At 41.2% G+C, this 23,201-nt stretch overlaps 1 protein-coding gene across 1 annotated transcript; it reads right to left on the reverse strand.

The window, feature by feature from the left end:
• Positions 1–280: 280 nt before the first annotated feature.
• Positions 281–19,992, reverse strand: LOC108443946 (B-cell receptor CD22-like). The gene is made up of 11 exons (XM_037543281.1): positions 19,932–19,992; positions 17,341–17,403; positions 16,649–16,996; positions 16,174–16,413; positions 15,495–15,749; positions 15,143–15,400; positions 9,973–10,211; positions 7,891–7,909; positions 1,047–1,295; positions 879–966; positions 281–314 (listed from the first exon to the last, which is right to left on the reverse strand). Exons 2-11 carry the CDS (start codon positions 17,381–17,383, stop codon positions 281–283), a joined length of 1,773 nt encoding a protein of 590 aa, XP_037399178.1. The 5' UTR covers positions 17,384–17,403; positions 19,932–19,992.
• Positions 19,993–23,201: the final 3,209 nt, after the last annotated feature.

The following is a 23,201-nucleotide window of genomic DNA, read 5'->3' on the forward strand; positions in this document are numbered from 1 at the left end:
GCTGCTGTAAATCACTGAGACATCATCAAGTGTGGAAACATCAGACCTGGACAACATGGCAAACACACTGTGATATATATTTAAATTTTTAGACTCTTTAGTCAAAATAAGAACCTCAAATATTTCAAGTAGTTCAATTTCTCTTACCTGTTGGCAGCACCAGTGTTAGTAAATCTTATACTAGCGTACTGAACCTCGTCCTCTTCAGTCTTCTGTACCACTTTATCACGGCGGTGCTGGACATTGGCATACCGAACCTCCTCATCAGTCCCAGAAGCTTTCACTGCAGAGCTCTCAGCATTCCTGGGGTTTCTCTGTAATACAATACAGGCATAATGAACATCACACTGATTAGACAGATGTGGATCAGGTGCTGCATCACTGGTTGTGGATCTCAGTGCCATATCAATGTAGTGATTTTTATGCAGTCAGAAATAATGAGAAATCAGATCATCTCAGAGGTTAATGCTATTAAATCACACAAATTCAGTTAAAGTTAGTCCACAAAAGTGCTTGTTCATGTCTTCTTTTATGGTTATTTGAAGGACATATATGTACTAACCACCCTCTTTCTCAGTTTCTTTCCACATTAAAAAGAGTTCAGCTGAGATTTTATCTAAATTTTTAACCTTCTTAAACTTTTTAAAAATGCCATTTTGATTGTCAAAATAGAAAATCACAAAGGTAGTGAAACATGTTGAGAAGCTGTGGTTTTGATTGTGTTTGGTTAACTTGCCTGTCTCAGCTTTGATGCATCAGCTGAACCTCCTTGTTTCTTTTTACTGAAATGTAATATCAATGATAAAACAGTAAGTGAAGGTAAGAAAGAATGATCTGCATTAAAGTTCATTTTTCCATGACACAAGATTCATACATACCTAAAATACAAAACAGCAACGATGACAAATAAACATCCACATCCAGCAAGGACCCCAAGAACAGCAAACAGGTCAGCACTCTTAACCCCTGTGTGTGGAGAAATGTTAATAACAGTTAAAAACTGCACTTACTTTTTAATGTTTTATCTTTTTTAAAGAATGTTTTACCTTTTTCAGTGACAGTCACTGCATCTGATTTCTGAGATCCGTGTTCATTCTGAGCCTCACAGTAGTAGGATCCACTCTGTGGAGCCCTGTAATTGTGTCCAGATCCTACAGGTGAGCTTCCACCTTCTTTAAACCAGGTGTAGTTCTGCACAGGTGGGTTTGCATCACTGCTGCAGGTCAGAGTCACTGAACTGCCCTCCACTATTTCACCAGAGGGACTGATAGACACTGAGACGCTCTTTGGTCCATCTAAAGGTAGAAGAACACATTACAATTCATGAGGATGCTTTTCTGTTGGAATAAGAAGACTTGTCGTCCTGCAAAATAACATCATGTTAATGGTCTAATACTCATCATTAACTTCAGCTTAACTTCTTTTTTCTTGGTTCTATAAGTACAAAAAACATTCTGACATCATCAGAAGAACAGAAGAAAATGTAATACACTGAGCAGGAGAAGATTCAAGATGTTTCCATCCTCTTACAGCAAAGCTTTAACTGACTTTAGTTAATTATCAAACCCTTCATGAGCTCAACTGAACAGGATCTCCATAACTGAGATTAGAAACCACAGTTTAACTGTTAAAAGTTGTGTATGGTACCTATTCATCAGAACCCTAAAGATTTCTGAATATATTTCAGTTACTCATTCATTTATTTATTCATGAAGAAAGATTAGTGATACTGCACCAGACTGAATGCACTTACATCTGATATTAAGAGTGACCTCAGGAGAGTTCTGACCCAGTACACCACAGTGATACCTGTCCTTATTATCACTGCTGACCGGCTGCAGGTGGAGTGAGTCATTACTGGAGGATAAAGAACTTCCATTTCTGTACCAGGTGAATGTTGGTCTGACTGTCAGACTGCAGATGGGTTTACATGTGAGAGTGACGTTATCTCCCTCTATCACTCTCTCAGGAACCTCCACCTGGAGATCTGAGAACCAGAGAAAACAAACTCACACTGTGGAGTCTCACACTCGCTGAGTGAATGTGTTGCTGCTCTCTGGAATGTTTGTACACAGAATTTGAATTGCAGTTATATTTACAGCTTAATGCAACTTGAAGCTAAAATTTAGCCTTAATGAACAAATTTAAGTTTTTTTATTTCTGTCCTATTAATAAGTTGATAAATTCATAATTGCAATGATAGATAAATGATAACTCATATTTGTATTTCTTCTACTTGATCAACTGAATAGCCATGCCTAGTGTTAGTGCAGGACAAATAAAGTAAATTTTAGCCCTTCACAAGACCATCATCAATTTGGAAGGATAGTTGCAGCACAAGCCTCCTTTGAAATGTAATGCTAAAACTATAGTTAATGAACTCTGACTAATGTACTACAGTTAATGATCTACTGCTAATACAGCGCTGTTAAACACCTCAGTGTGCTGGTCGACTCTGACTAATGTACTACAGTTAATGATCTACTGCTAATACAGCGCCGTTAAACACCTCAGTGCGCTGATCGACTCTGACTAATGTACTACAGTTAATGATCTACTGTTAATACAGCTCTGTTAAACACCTCAGTGTGCTGATCGACTCTGACTAATGTACTACAGTTAATGATCTACTGCTAATACAGCACTGTTAAACACCTCAGTGTGCTGATCGACTCTGACTAATGTACTACAGTTAATGATCTACTGCTAATACAGCGCTGTTAAACACCTCAGTGTGCTGATCGACTCTGACTAATGTACTACAGTTAATGATCTACTGCTAATACAGCTCTGTTAAACACCTCAGTGTGCTGATCGACTCTAACTAATGTACTACAGTTAATGAACTACTGCTAATACAGCTCTGTTAAACACCTCAGTGTGCTGATCGACTCTGACTAATGTACTACAGTTAATGATCTACTGCTAATACAGCGCTGTTAAACACCTCAGTGTGCTGATCGACTCTGACTAATGTACTACAGTTAATGATCTACTGCTAATACAGCGCTGTTAAACACCTCAGTGCACTGATCCACTCTGACTAATGTACTACAGTTAATGATCTACTGCTAATACAGTGCTGTTAAACACCTCAGTGTGCTGATCGACTCTGACTAATGTACTACAGTTAATGATCTACTGCTAATACAGCGCTGTTAAACAACTCAGTGCACTGATCGACTCTGACTAATGTACTACAGTTAATGATCTACTGCTAATACAGTGCCGTTAAACTGCAGACTGCTTCTACAGACATTAGTGAAAGAATGGGTCGCTCTCAGGAGCTCAGTGAATTCCAGCGTGGTACCGTGATCAGACGCCACCTGTGCAATCATGAAATTTCCTCACTACTAAGTATTCCACAGTCAACTGTCAGTGGGATTATAACAAAGTAGAAGTGATTGGGACCGACAGCAACTCAGCCACGAAGTGGTCGGCCACATAAAATGACAGAGCGGGTCAGCGGATGCTGAGGGGCATAGTGCACAAAGGCCACCAACTTTCTGCAGAGTCAATCACTACAGACCTCCAAACTTCAAGTGGCCTTCAGATTAGCTCAAGAACAGTGTAGAGAGCTTCATGGAATGGGTTTTCATGACCAAGCAGCTGCATCCAAGCCTTACATCACCAAGTGCAATGCAAAACATTGAATGCAGTGGTGTAAAGCGCCGCCACTGGACTCTAGAGTAGTGGAGACGTGTTCTCTGGAGTGATGAATCACATTTCTCTGTCTGTCAATCTGATGGACGAATCTGGGTTTGCCAGAAGAACAGTACTTGTCTGACTGCATTGTCCCAAGTGTAAAGTTTGGTGAAGGGGGGATTATGGTGTGGGGTTGTTTGGAGTTGGGCTCGGCCCCTTAGTTCCAGTGAAAAGAACTCTTGATGCTTCAACAGACCAAGAGATTTTGGACAATTTCTTGCTCACAACTTTGCGGGAACAGTTTGGGGACAGCCCGTTCCTGTTCCAACATGACTGCGCACCAGTGCACAAAGCAAGGTCCATAAAGACATGGATAAGCGAGTTCTGTGCAGAATGGCCTACACAGAATCCTTACCTCAACCCGACAGAATACCTTTGGGATGATTTAGAGCAGAGAATGTGAGCCAGGCCTTCTGGTCCAACATCAGTGTCTGACTTCGCAAATGTGCTTCTGGAAGAAATGTGAGAAAAATGAAGCGGCTGACTGTACCTGTGGCCGCAAAGTAGTTGATGCCTGTCGGGGCAGTAATCCTCGAACCCGGTGGTGGACACCCCAGGTGAGAGATGCCATCAAGCTGAAGAAGGAGTCCTGCCAGGCATGGTTGGCCTGTAGGACACCAGAGGCAGCTGGCAGGTATCGACAGGCCAAGCGATCTGCGGCTTCAGTCATTGCCAAAGCAAAAACTCGGGTGTGGGAACAGTTTGGTGAGGCCTTGGAAAGTGACTTTAAGTCGGCTCCGAAAAGATTCTGGCAAACAGTCAGGCGACTCAGAAGGGGAAAGCAGTGTGCCACTAGCACTGTATATAGTGGAGATGGTGTGCTGATGACTTCGACTGAAGACGTCATTGGGCAGTGGAAGGAATACTTTGAGGACTTTCTCAATCCCACTGACATGTTCTCCAGTGAGGAGGCAGACTCTGGGGACACGGGAATAGGCTTGCCCATTATTGAGGCCGAAGTTGCTAAGGTAGTTAAAAAGCTCCTTGGCGGCAGGGCTCCAGGGGTGGATGAGATCCGTCCCGAGTTCCTCAAGGCTCTGGATGTTGTGGGGCTGTCTTGGCTGACACGCCTTTTCAACATTGCTTGGACATCGGGGGCGGTGCCACTGGATTGGCAGACTGGGGTGGTGGTGCCTCTTTTTAAAAAGGGGGACTGGAGGGTGTGTTCCAACTACAGGGGAATCACACTCCTCAGCCTCCCTGGTAAGGTCTATGCAGGGATACCAGAGAAGAGAGTCCGGCTTATAGTCGAACCTCGGATTCAGGAGGAGCAGTGCGGGTTCCGCTGTGGTTGTGGAACACTGGACCAACTCTTTACCCTCTCCAGGATTCTGGAGGGTGCATGGGCGTTTGCCCAACCAGTCCACATGTGCTTTGTGCATTTGGAGAAGGCATTCGACTGTGTTCCCTGGGGTAATCTGTGGGAGGTGCTTTGGGAGTAGCTCTTTGCTACGAGCCATTCAGGCCCTGTACAAACAAAGCAGGAGTTTGGTTCGTATGGCCGGCAGTAAGTCAGGCAGAAAAGGATGGAGAGCTCTCTCTGGGCCGGGGATAAGCTCTTGCCTCAAGTGGAGGAGTTTAAGTATCTCGGGGTCTTGTTCACGAGTGATGGTAAAAGGGAGCGGGAGATTGACAGGCGGATTGGTGCTGGGTCAGCAGTGATGCGGGCTCTTTACCGGTTTGTTGTGGTAAAGAAAGAGCTGAGCCATAAGGCAAGGCTCTCGATTTACTGGTCGATCTACGTTCCCACCCTCACCTATGGTCATGAGCTCTGGGTAATGACCGAAAGAACAAGATCGCAAATACAAGCAGTCGAAATGAGTTTCCTCCGCAGGGTGTCTGGACTCTCCCTTAGAGATAGAGTGAGAAGTTCGGACATCCGGGAGGGACTCGGAGTAGAGCCAATGCTTCTCCTCGTCGAGAGGAGCCAGCTGAGGTGGTTAGGATGGTTAGGATGCCTTCTGGACGCCTCCCTTGGGAGGTGTCACAGGCAAGTCCACCTGGGAGGAGACCCTGGGGAAGACCCAGGACACGCTGGCGTGACTATATCACCCAGCTGGCCTGGGAGTGCCTCAGAATCTCCCCCAGGGAGCTAGTGGAAGTGTCTGGGGAAAGGGAGCTCTGGGCCTCATTGCTTAGGATGCTGCCCCCGCGACCCGAACCCCGGAGAAGCGGAAGATGGATGGATGGATGGATATTTTATACTAATGCTGTTTGCTTTTCGGTGTCAACCAGAGGAGGATGGGTTCCCCTTGAGTCTTGGCTCCTTTCAAGGTTTATTCCTCTTGCTCTTACATTTTTCTTTGCCACCGTCGCCATTGGTGACAATCATGGGGGCTTGGACCCAGATTTTTTTGTAAAGTTGCTTTGTGACAACACCTGTTGTAAAAAAAAAAACGCTATATAAATACATTTTGACTTGACCTCAACTGACCAGCAGCCTTATTTCATTACACTAGAATTTGCTTTTCCTCTGAACACTCAGAACATATCTTACTGGCATGGCCAGATAACACTGCTCAGTTTCTGTGCACTGCTAATGTAACGGGATTACTTCTGCGTTGTGTAGGGTTTTAATGATGCATTGTTGAAGTGATGACATCAGCACACCAGCTTAACATGAAGTAGCATTTATTTTCTCCACCTGCACAGTTTACAAAAGGCGAATAAACAGGCTTCATTAGTTTTTCTCTCTCTCGTGTCCGCAGCTGCACCTTCTCTCACAGTGGCGTTTTCCAAAGAGGATGGATTTCATCAATTATACATTAAAAGAAAATTATAATAATAAAAAAATACATATAAAACACTCCCCATTTGCTGAACAATATAAGATTAACACATTTGACAATATAACTCAACATACCTGCATATAGTTTACAAAAGGCGAATAAACATGCTTCATTAGTTTTTCTCTCTCTCTCGTGCCCTCAGCTGCACCTGTTAAACACCGTGTACTCAGATTACAACAAAGCTGCTACACTACATGAACTATACAAACCCTAAAATTGCGAATAAGAGTTACAGCTCTTCTTTGAAAACAAACAAATGCATGCACTGCCGGTTTAATCTGGTCATATTAAGCAAAAGAAAAGAAGAAATATACTGTGAACAACTAGCATCCCTACTTCGTAATTAGCATTCCACCTTACCATTCCATCTTAACAGAACTCACGGCCAACAGCGAACGTACTAAAACGTACTAAAACCTCATAAAACAGGGTGTTAACTGCACAACAGCATAACCAGTGTGTGCTATAAGGTTTTTGTGACTGAATGAAGGAGGAGGAATGGTGGCACTACAGCTTTCTTTCATACTCCACTCAAGTAAAGGCTGCTAAATCTCTGCCCATATTGATCTTGCTCTAGTAAATCAAAGTTCTCTTTTATATATTTCTCAAGCTAAATTACTTGCAGTAGCCAAAAGAAACTATAAAATAATTAGAACTAAGAGTTTTACAGATGGAATTTTACATATCATGGTCCCCTTTTCTCTCCTCAATGAATTGCTCCAACAATTGAAAGCCCTTGCTGATTTTAGAATAAAATCCCTGAAGTGAATAATCTAGTGTAACAACACACTGCCACACTAATACTAAAAGCACACAGCATTGTGGATTTGAAGTAACTGATGATGTTATTCATTTTCTTCACTGATGATCACTAAAAGCTAGACCTTCCCCTATTTTGTTCACCACCATCAGTAACTTGAGGAAGATAAAGTTGGAAGTAGGAGTCCAGCATTACAAACTCTTACACTTTACACAGGCAGGACAGGTGTTTTCCTTCAGCCAATGACTGAATTTATCACAAAGAGCTCATTTTAAAGTCAAAGATTCAAAGAAGTTAACAGAGTAGTTGCACTGAGCACAAGTAAGGGCCTTGCTCGCAAAGGCGGTGTGGCATGGTTTACTCTTTTATCTGCAACCTGAGACAGTACAGCATCAAGACCATCTAATGACATCTAAAGTGGACAAAATACATGGATGGCCATCACGATAGGAAGGAGCAAAGGTTGCTGAAAATTGCACTTTTTAAGGCTTCTTCTACATCACATGCAAAAACAAGAAGGTTGTTTAAGTAGCAGAGCAGTGTCAGAAAAGTCTGCCCCCCCCGATTATGTTCATCTTGAAATCTATAACATTTGTTGGACTTTTGACCTTGCTGGCCTATTAAAATCAAGGAGACACATAAGAGTTGTTGTCTTCTTCAACCATTTCAATGTTGAAAAAGCCAGATCTCTGATCCACTAGTGGATCGAGTGACTCTGGTAGTAATCTACACATGCGTGGACCTCCATCTTTCATCCACACAAGCAGACAGGCCCAGTCACTGCAGGATTTTTATATGGTTTCTTATTCCTCCATCTCTGAAAGCCTCATCTTCTGGGACTGCCCTGAGGAATGCAGTTGTATAGTAGCCTGAATGGCTTGGTGAACATAGTGAACAAATTCCTTTGCCGTCTAACTGTCTAACTTATGTCTTGAGAACACATTTTCACACTTCTGAACCAGCTAGAGCAACTGCTAGTTCCAGTAGGAAATGACAAAACAGGATTCAATGCCCAAGTCACTTTAGATCAAGCATCTGTGAACTGTCCTGGAAACTGGAATCATAAATATTACTGGCTGTATGGACTGTCTGGATCGGCATGTTCATCTCCTCATCTGTCATTTGTTCCAAGCTTGGATCAACACCTTTCAATGCTACACAAAACAAATAGGTGTTCTTTTTACATGTCACAGACTTGTCACATGGGTTTAAATCCACACCAGTTCCCAACAGTCCCTACTCATGGGCCTACAACCTTTCTGATGATTACATCCTTTTGTATGTCTGTGAGTTGCTTCAACACGTATAGTGTGAGGTGAACTCACAGCCAGTCTTTCCCCACATGACATGCTCATGCTTTGGTAGCAATGTAAAAGCTGGAGCTTACTTAATGGAACTAACTAAGCATACTAGGAAATTGGTCACATTTCCATCCGATGAGGCTAAATGGCATGTTCAAAAGCTTTTGTACATTCCAGTTCATTTGTGGTCTGTGGCTACTGACATGCCAATAATTGAGGTCTGGTTAGGTTGACCAATGATGTACTTGATGACACTCAGGTGGATTCACTTGCCAGCTCTCACACTTAGGAGAGCTGGAAAGCAGATCCAGAGCTGTGTCTGGATCATCAGAAGGACCGGAATGAACAGTCTGTGTGAGGGAAAGAGAGAATGAAGCAGATGATGAGAAATAAAGAAATACGGACTTTGTAGGAATTCTTTATAAATCTGAACGTACAAGAGTTTCTGAAGAGACACTTACAGCTAGTGTGTCGTACACATTACAGGACCTGGACATGGGGTCAAGAGCCGTGTACGTGTCGTCCTTAGCATCAGGATTAAAATTCTGAAAAGGAGAAAACATAATTAGTTTAAGAGATCACTGACAAACGTGTCTGCAAGAGTCAGTGGAATAATTATAAAATATTTTTGAAAATTTCAATAACTGTTTATCTCAATACTTTTGGTCTGTAGTGTTCAGGAAGTATATGTGTGCTGAGATGCTGAAACAATCACAGATTGGATTGGAGACAGCACTCTTACTTCTCACAAGCGCTTCTCTACAGACATGTCTTAGATCAGTACTGCCATCTACAGGTGGAGATCTGTAATGACTCCAGCTGCTGGAGCTCCTCTACACTGCAGAGTGTAGCGTTTACTCTGTAATAACCCACTAAATCAACTCAACAGGTAAGAAACAACCTTCAAGAGTTTAATCAGAGGAGTTACAGCAGCACCACTAAACTGTGCAGTTCAGCTTCACTCCAGTAGCTTTAACAGCTCACCTGGTGCTCATCTTCCTTCATCATTCTCTTCTTCTTCTTGTTCCTACTTTCAAAGAAGAGTTAATAAAAGATTAGCTCAAATAATTCATCAACTTGTATAACATTTAGGTATGATTTGGGTACTTTGCACTGGTGTTACATGAAAGAACATGGAAATAATTGATGCAAATATATCCAAATAACATACATGCACACACAAATGCCAAAGCGCCATTCTTACCACATCAGGAAAATGACGGCAAGAAACACTGCAAATCGACAGAAGCCACCAGCAACCACCACATACAACACTGTGGAGACTTCTGCTGAGAGACCCATGGACAGAAAGTTATAGCAAATGTTTGATACATTCCCATCAACCCATTTGTCAGTAAATATCTAATAATTATTACACATATAACTTGCTATAAATACCTTTTAAAGTGTCTGGCACTGCAGCTGATTTCTGAGTCCCATATTTATTCTGAGCAACACAGTAGTATTTGCTGCCTTTGGAGTCAATGGTAAAACTGTAATTTTGTCCAAATCCTACAGGTGAGTTTCCACCTTCTTCAAACCAGGTGTAGTTCTGCACAGGTGGGTTTGCATCACTGCTGCAGGTCAGAGTCACTGAACTGCCCTCCACTATTTCACCAGAGGGACTGATGGACACAGAGATACTTTTTGGAGCATCTAAAATTTAGAGAACACCAGTAAGTGAACTACATGGGAAGTAGTGTGGAGGTACTGTGCACACACTTCCAGGAGGTGAAGTTTTACTGGGTAGGGGTTTATTGTTTCAAACCTGCATCAGAATTTGTCAACATTTAACCATTCCATACTGTGATTTTTCTTATTACATGACTGCATTCAATGTACAGGAAATTACCTGCATGTCATGTTGATGTAAACCTACCAAACCAATTAACATATTTGTACTACAAACATAATCATTTAATACAAAAATTCAGTAAGCACAGTTATCTGTACGAAAATATTTTAAGCTAAACTTGCAATAAGGCAAAAGTAGTATTCAAACATTTAGTTTTTGTCACGCTTGGCTCCTCCCACTCCATGTGCTTTTTGTTTGCCTTTTGATGGTCCACGTGCAACCTTCTTTGTTTTGGTATCCCTAATCCTGCCACTTGTTTTGTGACTCTGCCGCTAATTGTTTTCCACCTGTCCCTCATAATCCTTGTGCTGCTTAAACCCTGTGTTTGCCCCTTCTTTTCATTGGTCTTTGTTGAATATGTTTGATGTTTGATGTACTGATTGTTTGTATGTCCTGTTGGAAGTGTTCGGGTTTGTGTTTTCGTGAGTGTATTTCGTCATGTCTGCCTATCGATCTCTGCGTGTTGGTTATATGATCCTGGACTGTCATGACCACGACCCTGGATTTGCCCTCAATAAAAGTTGCTTTTCTCAGCATATGCGTCCGCCTCTTCGCTCCGTCTTACAGTTTTTCAAATTCCACTTCAAATGTAGTGTCTTGACTTTGTAAGTCTAAATGTGAACAAAACATGTATTCATAAACACAAACACACAAAAAAGAATATGTTCAAAAACAAAACTGATTTCTTAGACAATGAAATCAAGTTCTCCTTAATATGTCCCGGTACATTGTTCCAATCTTGTTTTCTTTAATGACTTGGAATTCCCTAGCACTGTTTGCAGAGAAGCAGCCTCATTTCATGATGCTCCCACCTCCACACTTCTCTTTGTATACAGTGTTTTGGGGGATCCTACATGCTATTTTCTCTGTGCATGACAAGCTGATATATTGCCAGAGTGTTTTGTCTTGTCTTTTTTTGTCTTGTCTGACCAGAATACAATGTTCCAAATGAGTCCAGATTTGTTTAAATGATTGTTTAAATACTAGACATGCATGGTTGTGCAGAGGAGTTTTGCATGAGGTTAAGTGATCCTTATATGTCCCACAATGGGAAAATTTCACCTCTGCATTTAACCCATCTGTGAAGTGAAACACTAGGGGGCAGTGAGCACACTTGCCCGGAGTGGTGGGCAGGCTACCCACAGCGCCCGGGGAGTAGTGGGGGGGTGATGTGTCTTCATCAAGGACACCTCAGTCATGTACTCTCAGCTCTGGGAATCAAACCGGCAACCTTGCGGTCACCGGGCCGTTTCCCTAACCTCTAGTCCACGACTGCCCTAGGGGGTAGGGACAGAGATGATGTGGAGCAGGTCATTGCTTATTGTAGCTGTTTTTCCTGCTGGTTTCAAATCGTCCTGCAATTCTTTTCAAATGATAACTGGTTTCTCTCTAAACTTCCTTATGATTTGTCTGAGAATATGTTGTGAAATTTTGCATGCCACACCTGGCTGGGAATGATTAGCTGTGGTTATGTGAGCTTTTCACTTGCATATTATCAAACCAATTGTACTGACAGGGACATTTAAAGCATTTTCTATTTGACAATACTGTTGTTCCTGAAAACTAGTTAACTCCATCTTCACCACAATAGCAATTTGTTGTATAAACTCTTCCCAAAGATTGTCAATATCTGTTATAATGAAATCAGGTGCAATTTGCACAAGAACATTAACACATTTTAATAGCAATAGGTTTATATAAAACAGCTATTTGTATATAACATTTGATTCATATTTATTTGCAGTTTTGCTTTTAAGATCTGTGTCTTGCTGTGTATTGATTTTTATTTTATTTTAAATGTTTTGTAAAACTTTAAATGTTTTGTAAAACTTCTTTGGATGGTTTCTGGAAATTCTTATATAGCATGTCTCTCAGAATTATTACCTCTCAGATAAATAAAAAATGATCACAAGCATGCTTTCTCATCATCCAGAAGTTTCCAGAATGGTAATATCCCTATTATTTAGTAATGTCTTATCTTTATCATCATCATAAACTGCTTGATCCACCAAGTGATGTGGCAGCGGTAGCGTAAGCAGAGAATCCCAGATGACACCGTCACCCCGCAACTTACTCCAGCTCATTCTGGGGAACAAGAGACTCTCCCAGGCCAACTTGGAGATATGATCCCTCCAACTAGTTCTATGATGACGTCTGGTTCTCATTATAGTAGACAATGCCTGGTAAACCTCCAACGGGAGGCAGCCAGAAGGCATCCTAATCAGATGCCTGAACCACCTAAACTGGATACTTTGAGCTCCTCCCAGATTGCTGAGCTCATCAACCTATCAGGTAGTGTTTTGTAGTCTGCCACCCCACAAAAAAAGCTCATTTACACCACTTGTATCCACTCATTATTTCGGTCATTACCCAAAGCTAAGGACCATAGGTGAGGGTTGGGATGTAGGCTGACCAGTAAACAGAAAGCTTAATTTTATGGCTCAGCTTCAATACTACAGTTCAATATAGCGAACACATTACTAGCCCGCAACTGATCTCACAATCCCTCACATCACTTGTGAACAAGAGCCCGAAAGACATAAACTCCTCCACCTAGGGCAGGTCCTTTCTGCTTACCTTGAGTTGGTATGCCATGCTTTCCAGGCTAGGACCATGGGCTCAGACTTAAAGGAGCTGATCCACACAGCAACTACTTCACACTTAGCTGCAAATTGCTCCAGTGAGCGCTGAAAGCATTCCTGTGATGGAGCTAAAAGGACATCATCTGTAAAAAGCAGAGATGCCACCCCTGCCTCCACACATAATGCCCTTCTGACCTTGTCTATGCATTGATACCCTGTACATGAGTATCATGAACAGTGGTAGAGACAGTTCACAACCTAACCAGAGTCCAACACTGACACTGAACAAGCGTGACTTAATGGTGTGTAGACAGACAAAACTTAAGAGTACAGACACAGAATGGCCTGAAGTTATTGGCTCTGGCACCTCAATACTCCCAGAGGACATCCCGCAAACTCACATGTCTGCTCAACAATCTAAGGGTGAAAAGCTGTTTAATTTTTCCATGGCCAGGACGCAATCTACATTGTTTCTTTATTTAATCCAAAGTTTAACTATCAGTTGGAGTCTCCTTTCTACTTTCTTCTAAATACAACCTCCAGTGACCAAAAATATTCTAATTTGAAGTCAGAGTTTCTCCACCCCTGCTTAGTAAAGCTTGAGTTAAGCCACTCCAACCACCCCTGAGTTGCAAGACAGTTGCCCAGAACCTCCATGAAACCAACCACAAGTCTCCCCAAACTCTTCCCATATTCTGGATTTTGCTTCAGCCACCATCACTGCTGTATTTTTTGCCTATTGGTATTGCTGAGCTGTGAGGCCTCTGGCCCAACCTGTCCCTATAGGCCTCTTTCTTCAGCTTAGTGGTTTCCATCACCACTGGTGTTAACTGGAGGGCACTTGGGCTGCCACCCTAACAGGCACCAACAAGCTTTTGGCCACAGCTATGCCTGGTGGATTCCAAAATGTAGACTTCAAAACGTGTCTATTCAAGCTTAATGTCCTCTACCTCCTCCAGGTCAAATGAAATGTCAAAGTCGATCATTAACTTTTGACCCAAAAAGCTATGGTACCAAGTATGCTTATGAACATCCATCAGTTTGAACTTGGTGTTCATTATGGACAATCCATGACTATCACAGATCTCCAATAAGAATTCACCATTGAGACATTGAGGTGACGCTCATGTCCACTGGGAAAAACTCAAACTGCACGGCAGCCAGCCAGGGGCTTTTCCCCAAAGAAAAGTTATATTCCATGTGCCAAGAGCAAGAGCCAGTTTCTCCCTCAGGGGTCCATGCTGCTAAGGATGATGCTCATCACTGGCATCATTTTCTGCCTATACGGCACAGCACCGGTTCTCCAGAGGTAATTCCTTGTAACCCTTTCCCAGGCAGACTATGTTTTGTGCCTTGATCATGGAGAATTTTAGATTAGAGTTAGTCTGGGACTTCACTCCAGACCTGTTCACTGTGGAAGACCCTACCAGAAACATACAATTGCAGACAACTAGGCTTTGAAGATCCCCAGACCACACAGCCCTTCCGCCACAATGCCCTGATCCAGGAAGGCCTTTATCATCATGGCCAGTGAATTTAAGATGGCTAGAACCAAGAACATGCATAGACATTTTGAAGGGTGTTCCTCCAACATCAAAAACGATAGCCCCTGTGCCACCACACCACCCATCTTTCTCTTTATCCCACTGTTACTGACCCAGTCCTTTCATAGTTGCTCCCTCACACTTGGCCATTACCATCCTCATATGTACTTGTGATCATGCCTGATTTTAAATTAAATAAATTAATTAGATTAGATTCAGAATTTAGCATACTATTGTCCAAAGCATTTTCCTGTTGCAAAAACAGCAAACACTTTATATATACCTCGCCTGATCAGCTATTTTAATCATCTGATTGAATACTCAGTATATGTATCAGAGATGAAACTTGAATACAATATACTGTGTATTTATAATTGATTGAAATAATTGTTTTAACATAATTTTAGTAATTTGCCTACTTCCAACTTTTAAAAAATACTTCTGAGACAAAAGGGCTGAATCCAGCTCTACTAAGTTGTACTCCCCTCATCTGCTTCCTGAATAAGTAAATGCAATAATTTAATAAACATTCAGTACAAATTAGAGAAAAAAACAGAACTGCTACAATAACAGAAGCATTACTGGTAGAAATAAATATGCACTTACACGAAACATTCAGAGTTAGAGCTTCAGAGAGCTTCTCTCCATGTTTATTACTGGATCTGCACTTGTATTCTCCACTGTCCACAGAGCTGATCTCCTTCATTGTGTAAGTCTCTCCTTCTGCTACTAATGATGGTCCTTTAAACCAGGTGTAGTTCTGCACAGGTGGGTTTGCATCACTGTTGCAGGTCAGAGTCACTGAACTGCCCTCCACTATTTCACCAGAGGGACTGATGGACACCGAAACGTTCTTTTGAAGATCTAGAAATTGGAGAACAGCAGTGAGTGATCTAATCATCTAAGGACATTACAAGTTCAGAAAATGGAACTGCTAAAATGCACAGAATGTACTCACACAAAACATTCAGAGTTAGAGCTTCAGAGAGCTTCTCTCCATGTTCATTACTGGATCTGCACTTGTATTCTCCACTGTCCACAGAGCTGATCTTCTTCATTGTGTAAGTCTTTTCTTTTCCTACTAATGATATTCCTTTAAACCAGTTATATTCCACAGGTGGGTTTCCATCACTGCTGCAGGTCAGAGTCACTGACCTGCCTTCCACTATTTCACCAGAGGGGCTGATGGACACTGAGACACTACTTGGACCATCTAGAGGTAGATTAATACACTACATTTTATATACATGCTTTATATACATCCCATTAATGTCATATTGTATTGCATATATCCAACATTAGCTTCACAAAATGAAGGTTTCTGCAGCTAAATTACACCATATTATGCAATCAGGATGAAATTTTAGCTGTGTTTGTTAAACGTGTATGTTACTATTATTTAACCCCTTTCAGTACAATGATGCATAGATCCTACATTTCAGCTGATTTCTAAAACAAATCTAGGTACATGATGCTAACACTAAAAAATGTCTACATTTATTGTGTTGACTTTTTGATGTAATACTTTACAAAGAGAAATTGGTAGTTTGGGATAAATTTAATCGCAGACAGTTCAGTATGAACCCTAAGCTTTGTTTGTTTTCTGATATTGAAAAAAAAAAAAAATCTGTACTTACATCTGACATTAAGAGTGACTTCAGGAGAGTGAAGGTTCTGACCCAGTACAGCACAGCGATACCTGCCTGCATCCTCCCTGCTGACCGGCTGCAGGCAGAGTTGTTCAGTCCTAGAGGATAAACGATGTCCATTTCTGTACCAGGTGAATGTTGGTCTGACTGTCAGTCTGCAGCTGGTTTTACATGTGAGAGTGACTTTATCTCTCTCCATCACTCTCTCAGGAACCTCCACCCGGAGATCTGAGAACCAGAGAAAACAAACTCACACTTGCTGACTGAATCACAGCAGTTTTGAACATTTCTGTACATAAGTTACATTAAAATTTAAACTTAAAACTTCAAATTACTTGCAGCTTGGATTGAGTTTTACGTAGTGTTCTATGAAGGACTGAAGTTATTATAAAACAGAACTGCTTTGTGATCCTGAACATCAGTGAATGAGGTACAATGTCTTATTTCTGCTGATGGATCTTACCTGTGACTGAAAGATCAACTCCACCTTCACCTTGATACCTTCCTGCAGACGTCCGTGTTATAATTGTGAAGTAGTATTTACTTCGATCCTTTTCTCTCACATCACTCAGTCTGAGACTGCAGTATCTGTACTTATCTCCGAGGTACTGAACTCTGCCTCTGTACTCTGGATCAGCTAACAAATTAGGAGGCTCTGCACCTCTAATCCAGTATTTGGACCAGAAAGCTTTTATGACAGATTGACCCCTTGGATATGTATAAGTGCACTCTATGGTCACTGTAGACCCCTTGAGAGCACAGATATATTTCGGGTTGTAACTCACACCCCACCATTGTGGGGCGACAAGTCCTGCAACACGAAACACAGAAATGTGTAAATTATCACTGTTTGGGTCTCATTCAGTAAAAATGCTGCATAAAGTCTCCACTTCAGCTCATTTCGAAGTTCATTTCAGCTGACTTTGAATAATCAGCTGTAATAATTTGAGCTCGTTTGGAGCTCAAGTGAGGAGCTCCACAGGTCTAGCAGCGAGGGGTGGGGGGTGGGGATTTACAGAAAAGCTGAAAACAACACGCTGCAGAGAACTGTTAACTCCTGCACACACACGGTTGACCAGAATATCACACATAAATGCAGTGTGCAGTTTACATTTCACATTTTGTCACTTATAGGATATAAAAGCTCTGACTCACCAGACATGAAGAGCAGAAACAGCAGAGAAATAGTAAGAGACATTCTGAGATCAGCAGTTCAGCCTGTATGATCACAACACATGACACAAAATATTGTTCATTTGCATTTTTTTGCAGTTTCAGGTGCTACTAACTGTTAAAAAAAAAAGCTATCTTTCTTATTGGAGGGCAAGTTCATATATGCACTTTCAAACTGCCATCCCTTCCAAACTGCCATCTTTCTAGACAATATAGCATTTGATGTGTTCTAACCATCATGCAGGATGTGCTGAGGCGTGAGCAGAGTGGTTACAAAGAGCAAATAAGTTTATATTAGATTATATATAAGACCTGGGCAGCTCAGCTAATCAGTCAGAAACTTCCACAACATGATAAAGGGACAACTACAGCTCCAAAAGAAGTCAATCCCAGAACTAAAGCTGATTTGTACCAGTATAAGAGGGAACGATAATGTGCTTCTGCTTTGGAGAAATGAATGTGAGTGGGTGAGCTCTAAAGCGGAAGATAGAATGCATTATCCGCCATGCACACCCCAATTTGGCTGAGAAGTCTGCAGCTAAGTCAGTCCATGAGATCAGTGCCAAATGGGTGGCACTTGAGCTGCTCACTGTGTAGTTAGAAACACCTTTCAGCCAAATTTTGTTCTTCTGTTTACACCAGTGTTACATAAATCATGTACTTGTGATAAAATAGATACCCATGGTAAAATATTACTAAAGTAAAAGTAGATGTCCTCCCTTTATACCTCCACTTGAGTTAAAGGTCAAAAGTATTTACCTTCAAGTGTACTTAAGTATCAAAAGTAAAAGTACTAAAAGAGTAATTGCAACTTAGTTACAGTGTGTTTATTATAAATTTTAAACGCAGGTTCACAAATGAGTTTTCCTTTACTATATTGATATGTAGGTCTTTATTCATAAACATAATTTAGCCTAAACAAATTTACTATAAAATGAAAGTGTTTGTATAAATTCAGAAAAAAAGATGCGTCAGTCACGACGGCATATGCATGTACATATTTCTATATGGTCTATTTAACACAAACTTAGCTTAGTTTCTTCATTTATCTTGAATAGACTCTCCCAAAGTTGCACTGATGTTGAGCCGTGTGCTGCACTGGGTCGGTATGAAGTAAAAAGTATGGAGTAAAAAGATATTTGACTTTGAAATGTCGTGGAGTGAAAGTAAAAACTTGCCCAAAATGGAAAAAACATCTGTAAAGTACAGAAAGTACAGTAATTATATTTATATAGTTACTGTCCACCCCTGGTTTACACACGTTTTAAAATGAAAAGCAGAAAACATGAATTTTCTTCTTTCAGATGTTCGTATTTTGGTTTATATAGATATATTAATGAAATTGATATTAAGAGTTGGTAAAGCTGTAGTTGTTGAGAGACTGGTCTGAGTGGATCAGACACAGCAGTGCTGCTGGAGTTTTTAAACACCTCAGTGTCACTGCTGGACTGAGAATAGGCCACCAACCAAAAAGTACCTGCTCTGTGAGGGTCCATGAGGGTCCTGACCACTGAAGAACAGGGTAAAAGGGGGGTAACAAAGTATCAGAGAAACAGATGGACTACAGTCTGTAACTGTAGAACTACAAAGTGCAGCTATACAGTAAGTGGAGCTGATCAAATGGACAATGAGCGTAGAAACAAGGAGGTGGTCATAATGTTATGCCTCGTCAGTGTATAATGCATTATGGTTGGAAAACAAAATTGTTTTTTACAACATAAAATTATACTGAATTAACTTTTGCCCTAATGAATCAGACTTTTTTTAGCAAGTGTTACAAGTGTTCGTAGCAGAGATGTACACTCACTGGCCACTTTATTAGGTGTTGCTAGTAAAAGGCATACTTTCAACAAGGTGTTGGAAACATTCCTCAGAGATGGTCCATGCTGACATGATAGCATCACGCAGTTGCTGCAGATTTGTCGGCTGCACATCTATGATGCGAATCTCCTGTTCCACCAAATCCCAAAGGTGCTCTATTGGATTGAGATCTGGTGACTGTGGAGGCCATTGGAGTGCAGTAAACTCACTGTCATGTTCAAGAAACTAGTTTGAGATGATATGAGCTTTGTGACATGGTGCATTATCCTGCTGGAAGTAGCCATCAGAAGATGGGTACACTGTGGTCATAAAGGGATGGACATGGTCAGCAACAATACGCAGGAAGGCTGTGGCATTTAAACGATGCTCAATTAGTACTAAGGGGCCCAAAGTGTGCCAAGAAAATATCGCACACACTATTACACCACCACCACCAGCCTGAACTGTTGATACAAATGCAGGATGGATCCATGCTTTCATGTTGTTTACGCCAAAGTCTGACCCGACCATCTGAATGTCGCAGCTGAAATCGAGACTCGTCAGACCAGACAACATTTCTCCCGTCTTCTATTGTCCAATTTCAGTGAGCCTGTGCGAATTGTAGTCTCTTCTTCAAGGTTCGACGTGTTGTGTGGTCAGAGATGATATTCTGCATTACTTGATTGTAACAAGTGGTTATTTAAGTTACTGTTGCCTTTCTATCATCTGGAACCACTTTAACTATTTCAAAAACACTAAAAATATTTTCCTACCTTCATTAAATGACTTCCCTCTCCTGAATCCAGAGTACGGAGAACACAAGGGTCTTCATCAGTTTAAACAGTCTGTATTGGCAGAATGCTAGTTTTGAGCAGTTTTACAGGCCTCATATTAGTGTTGTATCACTAATGTACTTTAAGTGAACTTGACCACCACTCTCGCATTTATTATTTTATAGTCGAAATAATCAGAGGTTATAGCCAATCTACTCTTCTCAATCTAGCTACAATAAATAAAATGTAAACATTAACCTATCTATTCAATACCTATAAACTCTTTACTAATTCGAAACACACTGAGTATTTTCCTACCTTCATTAAGTGACTTTCCTCTCCTCAACCCAAAGAGCAACTGAAGAGAACAGCAGGGACTTCATCAGTGAAGAGAGTCTGAACGTGGTTAGTCTTGTGTTCTCGCCTACCCGGACAACTGTTCTTCCTGTTTTCAATCACTTCTTCATTCTTCAAGTGCGCAACATACACTTGTTCTTATTAAAAACGGAATTAAAAATGGAACATTTTATAAGAAACACTTCATGCTGAAGAATCTTAATGAATCAGTAGTAAGATGAGTTTCCCTTCAATGATTCACTTTCTAGCATGTTTTCAGTGACAGCATGGGCGGCTTCAACTGACCTACAGCTCCATTTTCTCACAGAACTTCCTGTGTCACTATACCCGGCAGACCACAACTCATCTGAGCAGTAAAGCTACAAGCACACACAGCACTACAGCGTTGTGGTTTGGAGGTTGACTGATGATTTTGTTCATTTATTTTCCACTGATGACACTGAAAACTTGCTCTCTATTCATTACATTACATTACATTGTAATTACATTGTACACATGTAATGTAATGTAAATGTAATGTAACTTGCTCTCTATTCTGTTCACCAGCATCAGTGAGCGAAGAAGATGAAGTGGACTTTTCCAACATTAATGCTGAAACTCTTTCGCTTGTGAAGGACTTTCAGTCCACCATTTGAGTCCATCATCAGTTGTTGATCAATTATTCTTGCAGGAAACCTGAAAAGTTCTCAGAGCTGCTTCAGGACCAGATTTATGTCTCAGAATCAGATCCTAGCACAGCAGAGCTGCTCTGACAGGCCTTGAGAAGATCAGAGCAGCTCTGCACAAACACACTCATTAGCTGTAGAGACCAATGGAGCTTAGCTTTAGCTTCAGCAGATGGACATATGGCGCTGATTCACAGTGGACTGGACATGATGAGACTCTGACCAACATTTAAAGTAGAAATACTACATTAGTAATATTCAGAAAGTGTGATATTGTTTGTTGATGTCGTTTGGGGTACAGAAGTAGACAGAAGTAATTGGAATGAAATCAGCCCTGGCCATGGATTGTATTTTACATTATAGTTGGATTAACAGAGCTGCATAAAGTTTAGATGATAGAATAACTATTCTTGTTTTCTCTCTCTCTGCTGGCTGTTTTGACATTATTTCTATTCTGATTGGCCTTTGTGGCGATGGTGGCGTTGTGGTTGTGCCATCTTCTGTTGTTTACACTACGATCTGAAGGAATGTACTTATAATAACAAGCACACATAATTACATGCACACATCATTGACTAACAACTGTATTAAATGTTTCACTGGGTAATTTTACAGATTTGATCAAAATGTTTGAAACAGAGAGAGAAAAAAAGATGTAAATAGAATTAGCACAGAAATACCAGTGAATGAAAAACAAGAAAGTAAGTGAAAAGAAAAAAAAAGACACATTTTTATTACTAATAATATTCCAGGGATAAATATTATTTAAAAGTAATCTTGCTCTGTTGTACTCACTGTAACTAAAACCATACTGAAAGTAAACTAAAAGATCTTGACAACAATAGGCTAAACTAAAGCAGTGCTTTCATATACACCAATCAGACATAATTTATGGCCACCTCCTTGTTTCTACGCTCATTGTCCATTTTATCAGCTCCACTTACTGTATAGGAGCACTTTGTAGTTCTACAGTTACAGACTGTAGTCCACCTGTTTCTCTGATACTTTGTTAGCCCCCTTTTACCCTGTTCTTCAGTGGTCAGATCACCTCATCAGCTGTCCTGCTACTGGGGATGACGACGGCAGCAGCATTGCTCCTCTCTGCCATCTTCTGCTTTCTCTGGTGTCCACCATGTCAGCAATACAGGTCAAGCTGTTGGTCATGTGTGTTGTCTATATTCTCCACCTCGGTCATATCGCTAGATGTGATAAGCAGCTTAATTTGTCCTGTCACCCAGTGTCTCCTTCCCGATGTCGCTCAGCTCAGCAATGGCTGCTCAAAGACCAGCAGGTTTGGCAGACTGCACCTGCCACTTCAGTTTCTCTGGATGCAGCAAATGTGCATTCAGGAAATACTCCAGCAGCAGCTCCTCCTGCGTAGCATCATGCATAGCTCCACTGCTAGCACACTAATCTGCTCTCCCTCACCTCCATCTGTCCAGAAGTAGCTTCTTGACCAACAGTGCTGCAGGCTCTTCCTCAAATGGCTCTACCTCACACAAGCTCCACTGTCATGCACCAGCTCTTCGCAGGGCTTTAGGACAGCCGCATGCTATGAGAAGCCATTTTAAATGGGTTTATACAACAATTTAAATCCCAGGTCAGTCAAGCTCTGCACTAAACCACATTGACAAGTCCATGTGATCTTCATGAAGACCTGGATATGCTTTGCATGGGTTAAGAGAAGTTTTTGAGGATGCATCTACAGAAAGGATTTTGATCACTATTGACTTGTAGAGTTTGTTAACAACGCTAAAGTTGCAGCACAGTCCTAAACTAAAGAATTACAGTTTGGACACCAAACATGTTTTGTCTAACAGTACATTTGGTGTGAGTACAAAATTATGCAAATATGATTTTCTTTTACCAAACCATTCCTGCCTTTGCTTGGTAGACATTGTGACAGTGGAGGAGCAACATTAGTTATCTTAAGTAAACAAGGCAGCTAAATTTGTTTTAGTGTGGACACTGCAGACCACCAGCAACAGAACAACCAAACTGATCTACCTGAAAATGTAATTACATTTTTCAAACTTTGTTATTTTAGACAGAATAAATCCAGAGCAATGGACAGTGCAAAAAAGAGGTGAGGAAGAGGGTGCAGGCAGGATGGAGTGGGTGGAGACGGGTGTGAGGGCTGATGTGTGACAGAAGGATAGCAGCAAGAGTGAAAGGGAAGGTTTACAAGACAGTAGTGCGTCCTGCTATGATGTATGGTTTGGAGCCTGTGGCTCTGTCTAAAAGACAG

The sequence above is a fragment of the Pygocentrus nattereri genome, chromosome 12 (genome assembly GCF_015220715.1).
Source record: "Pygocentrus nattereri isolate fPygNat1 chromosome 12, fPygNat1.pri, whole genome shotgun sequence".
Taxonomy (NCBI): domain Eukaryota; kingdom Metazoa; phylum Chordata; class Actinopteri; order Characiformes; family Serrasalmidae; genus Pygocentrus; species Pygocentrus nattereri.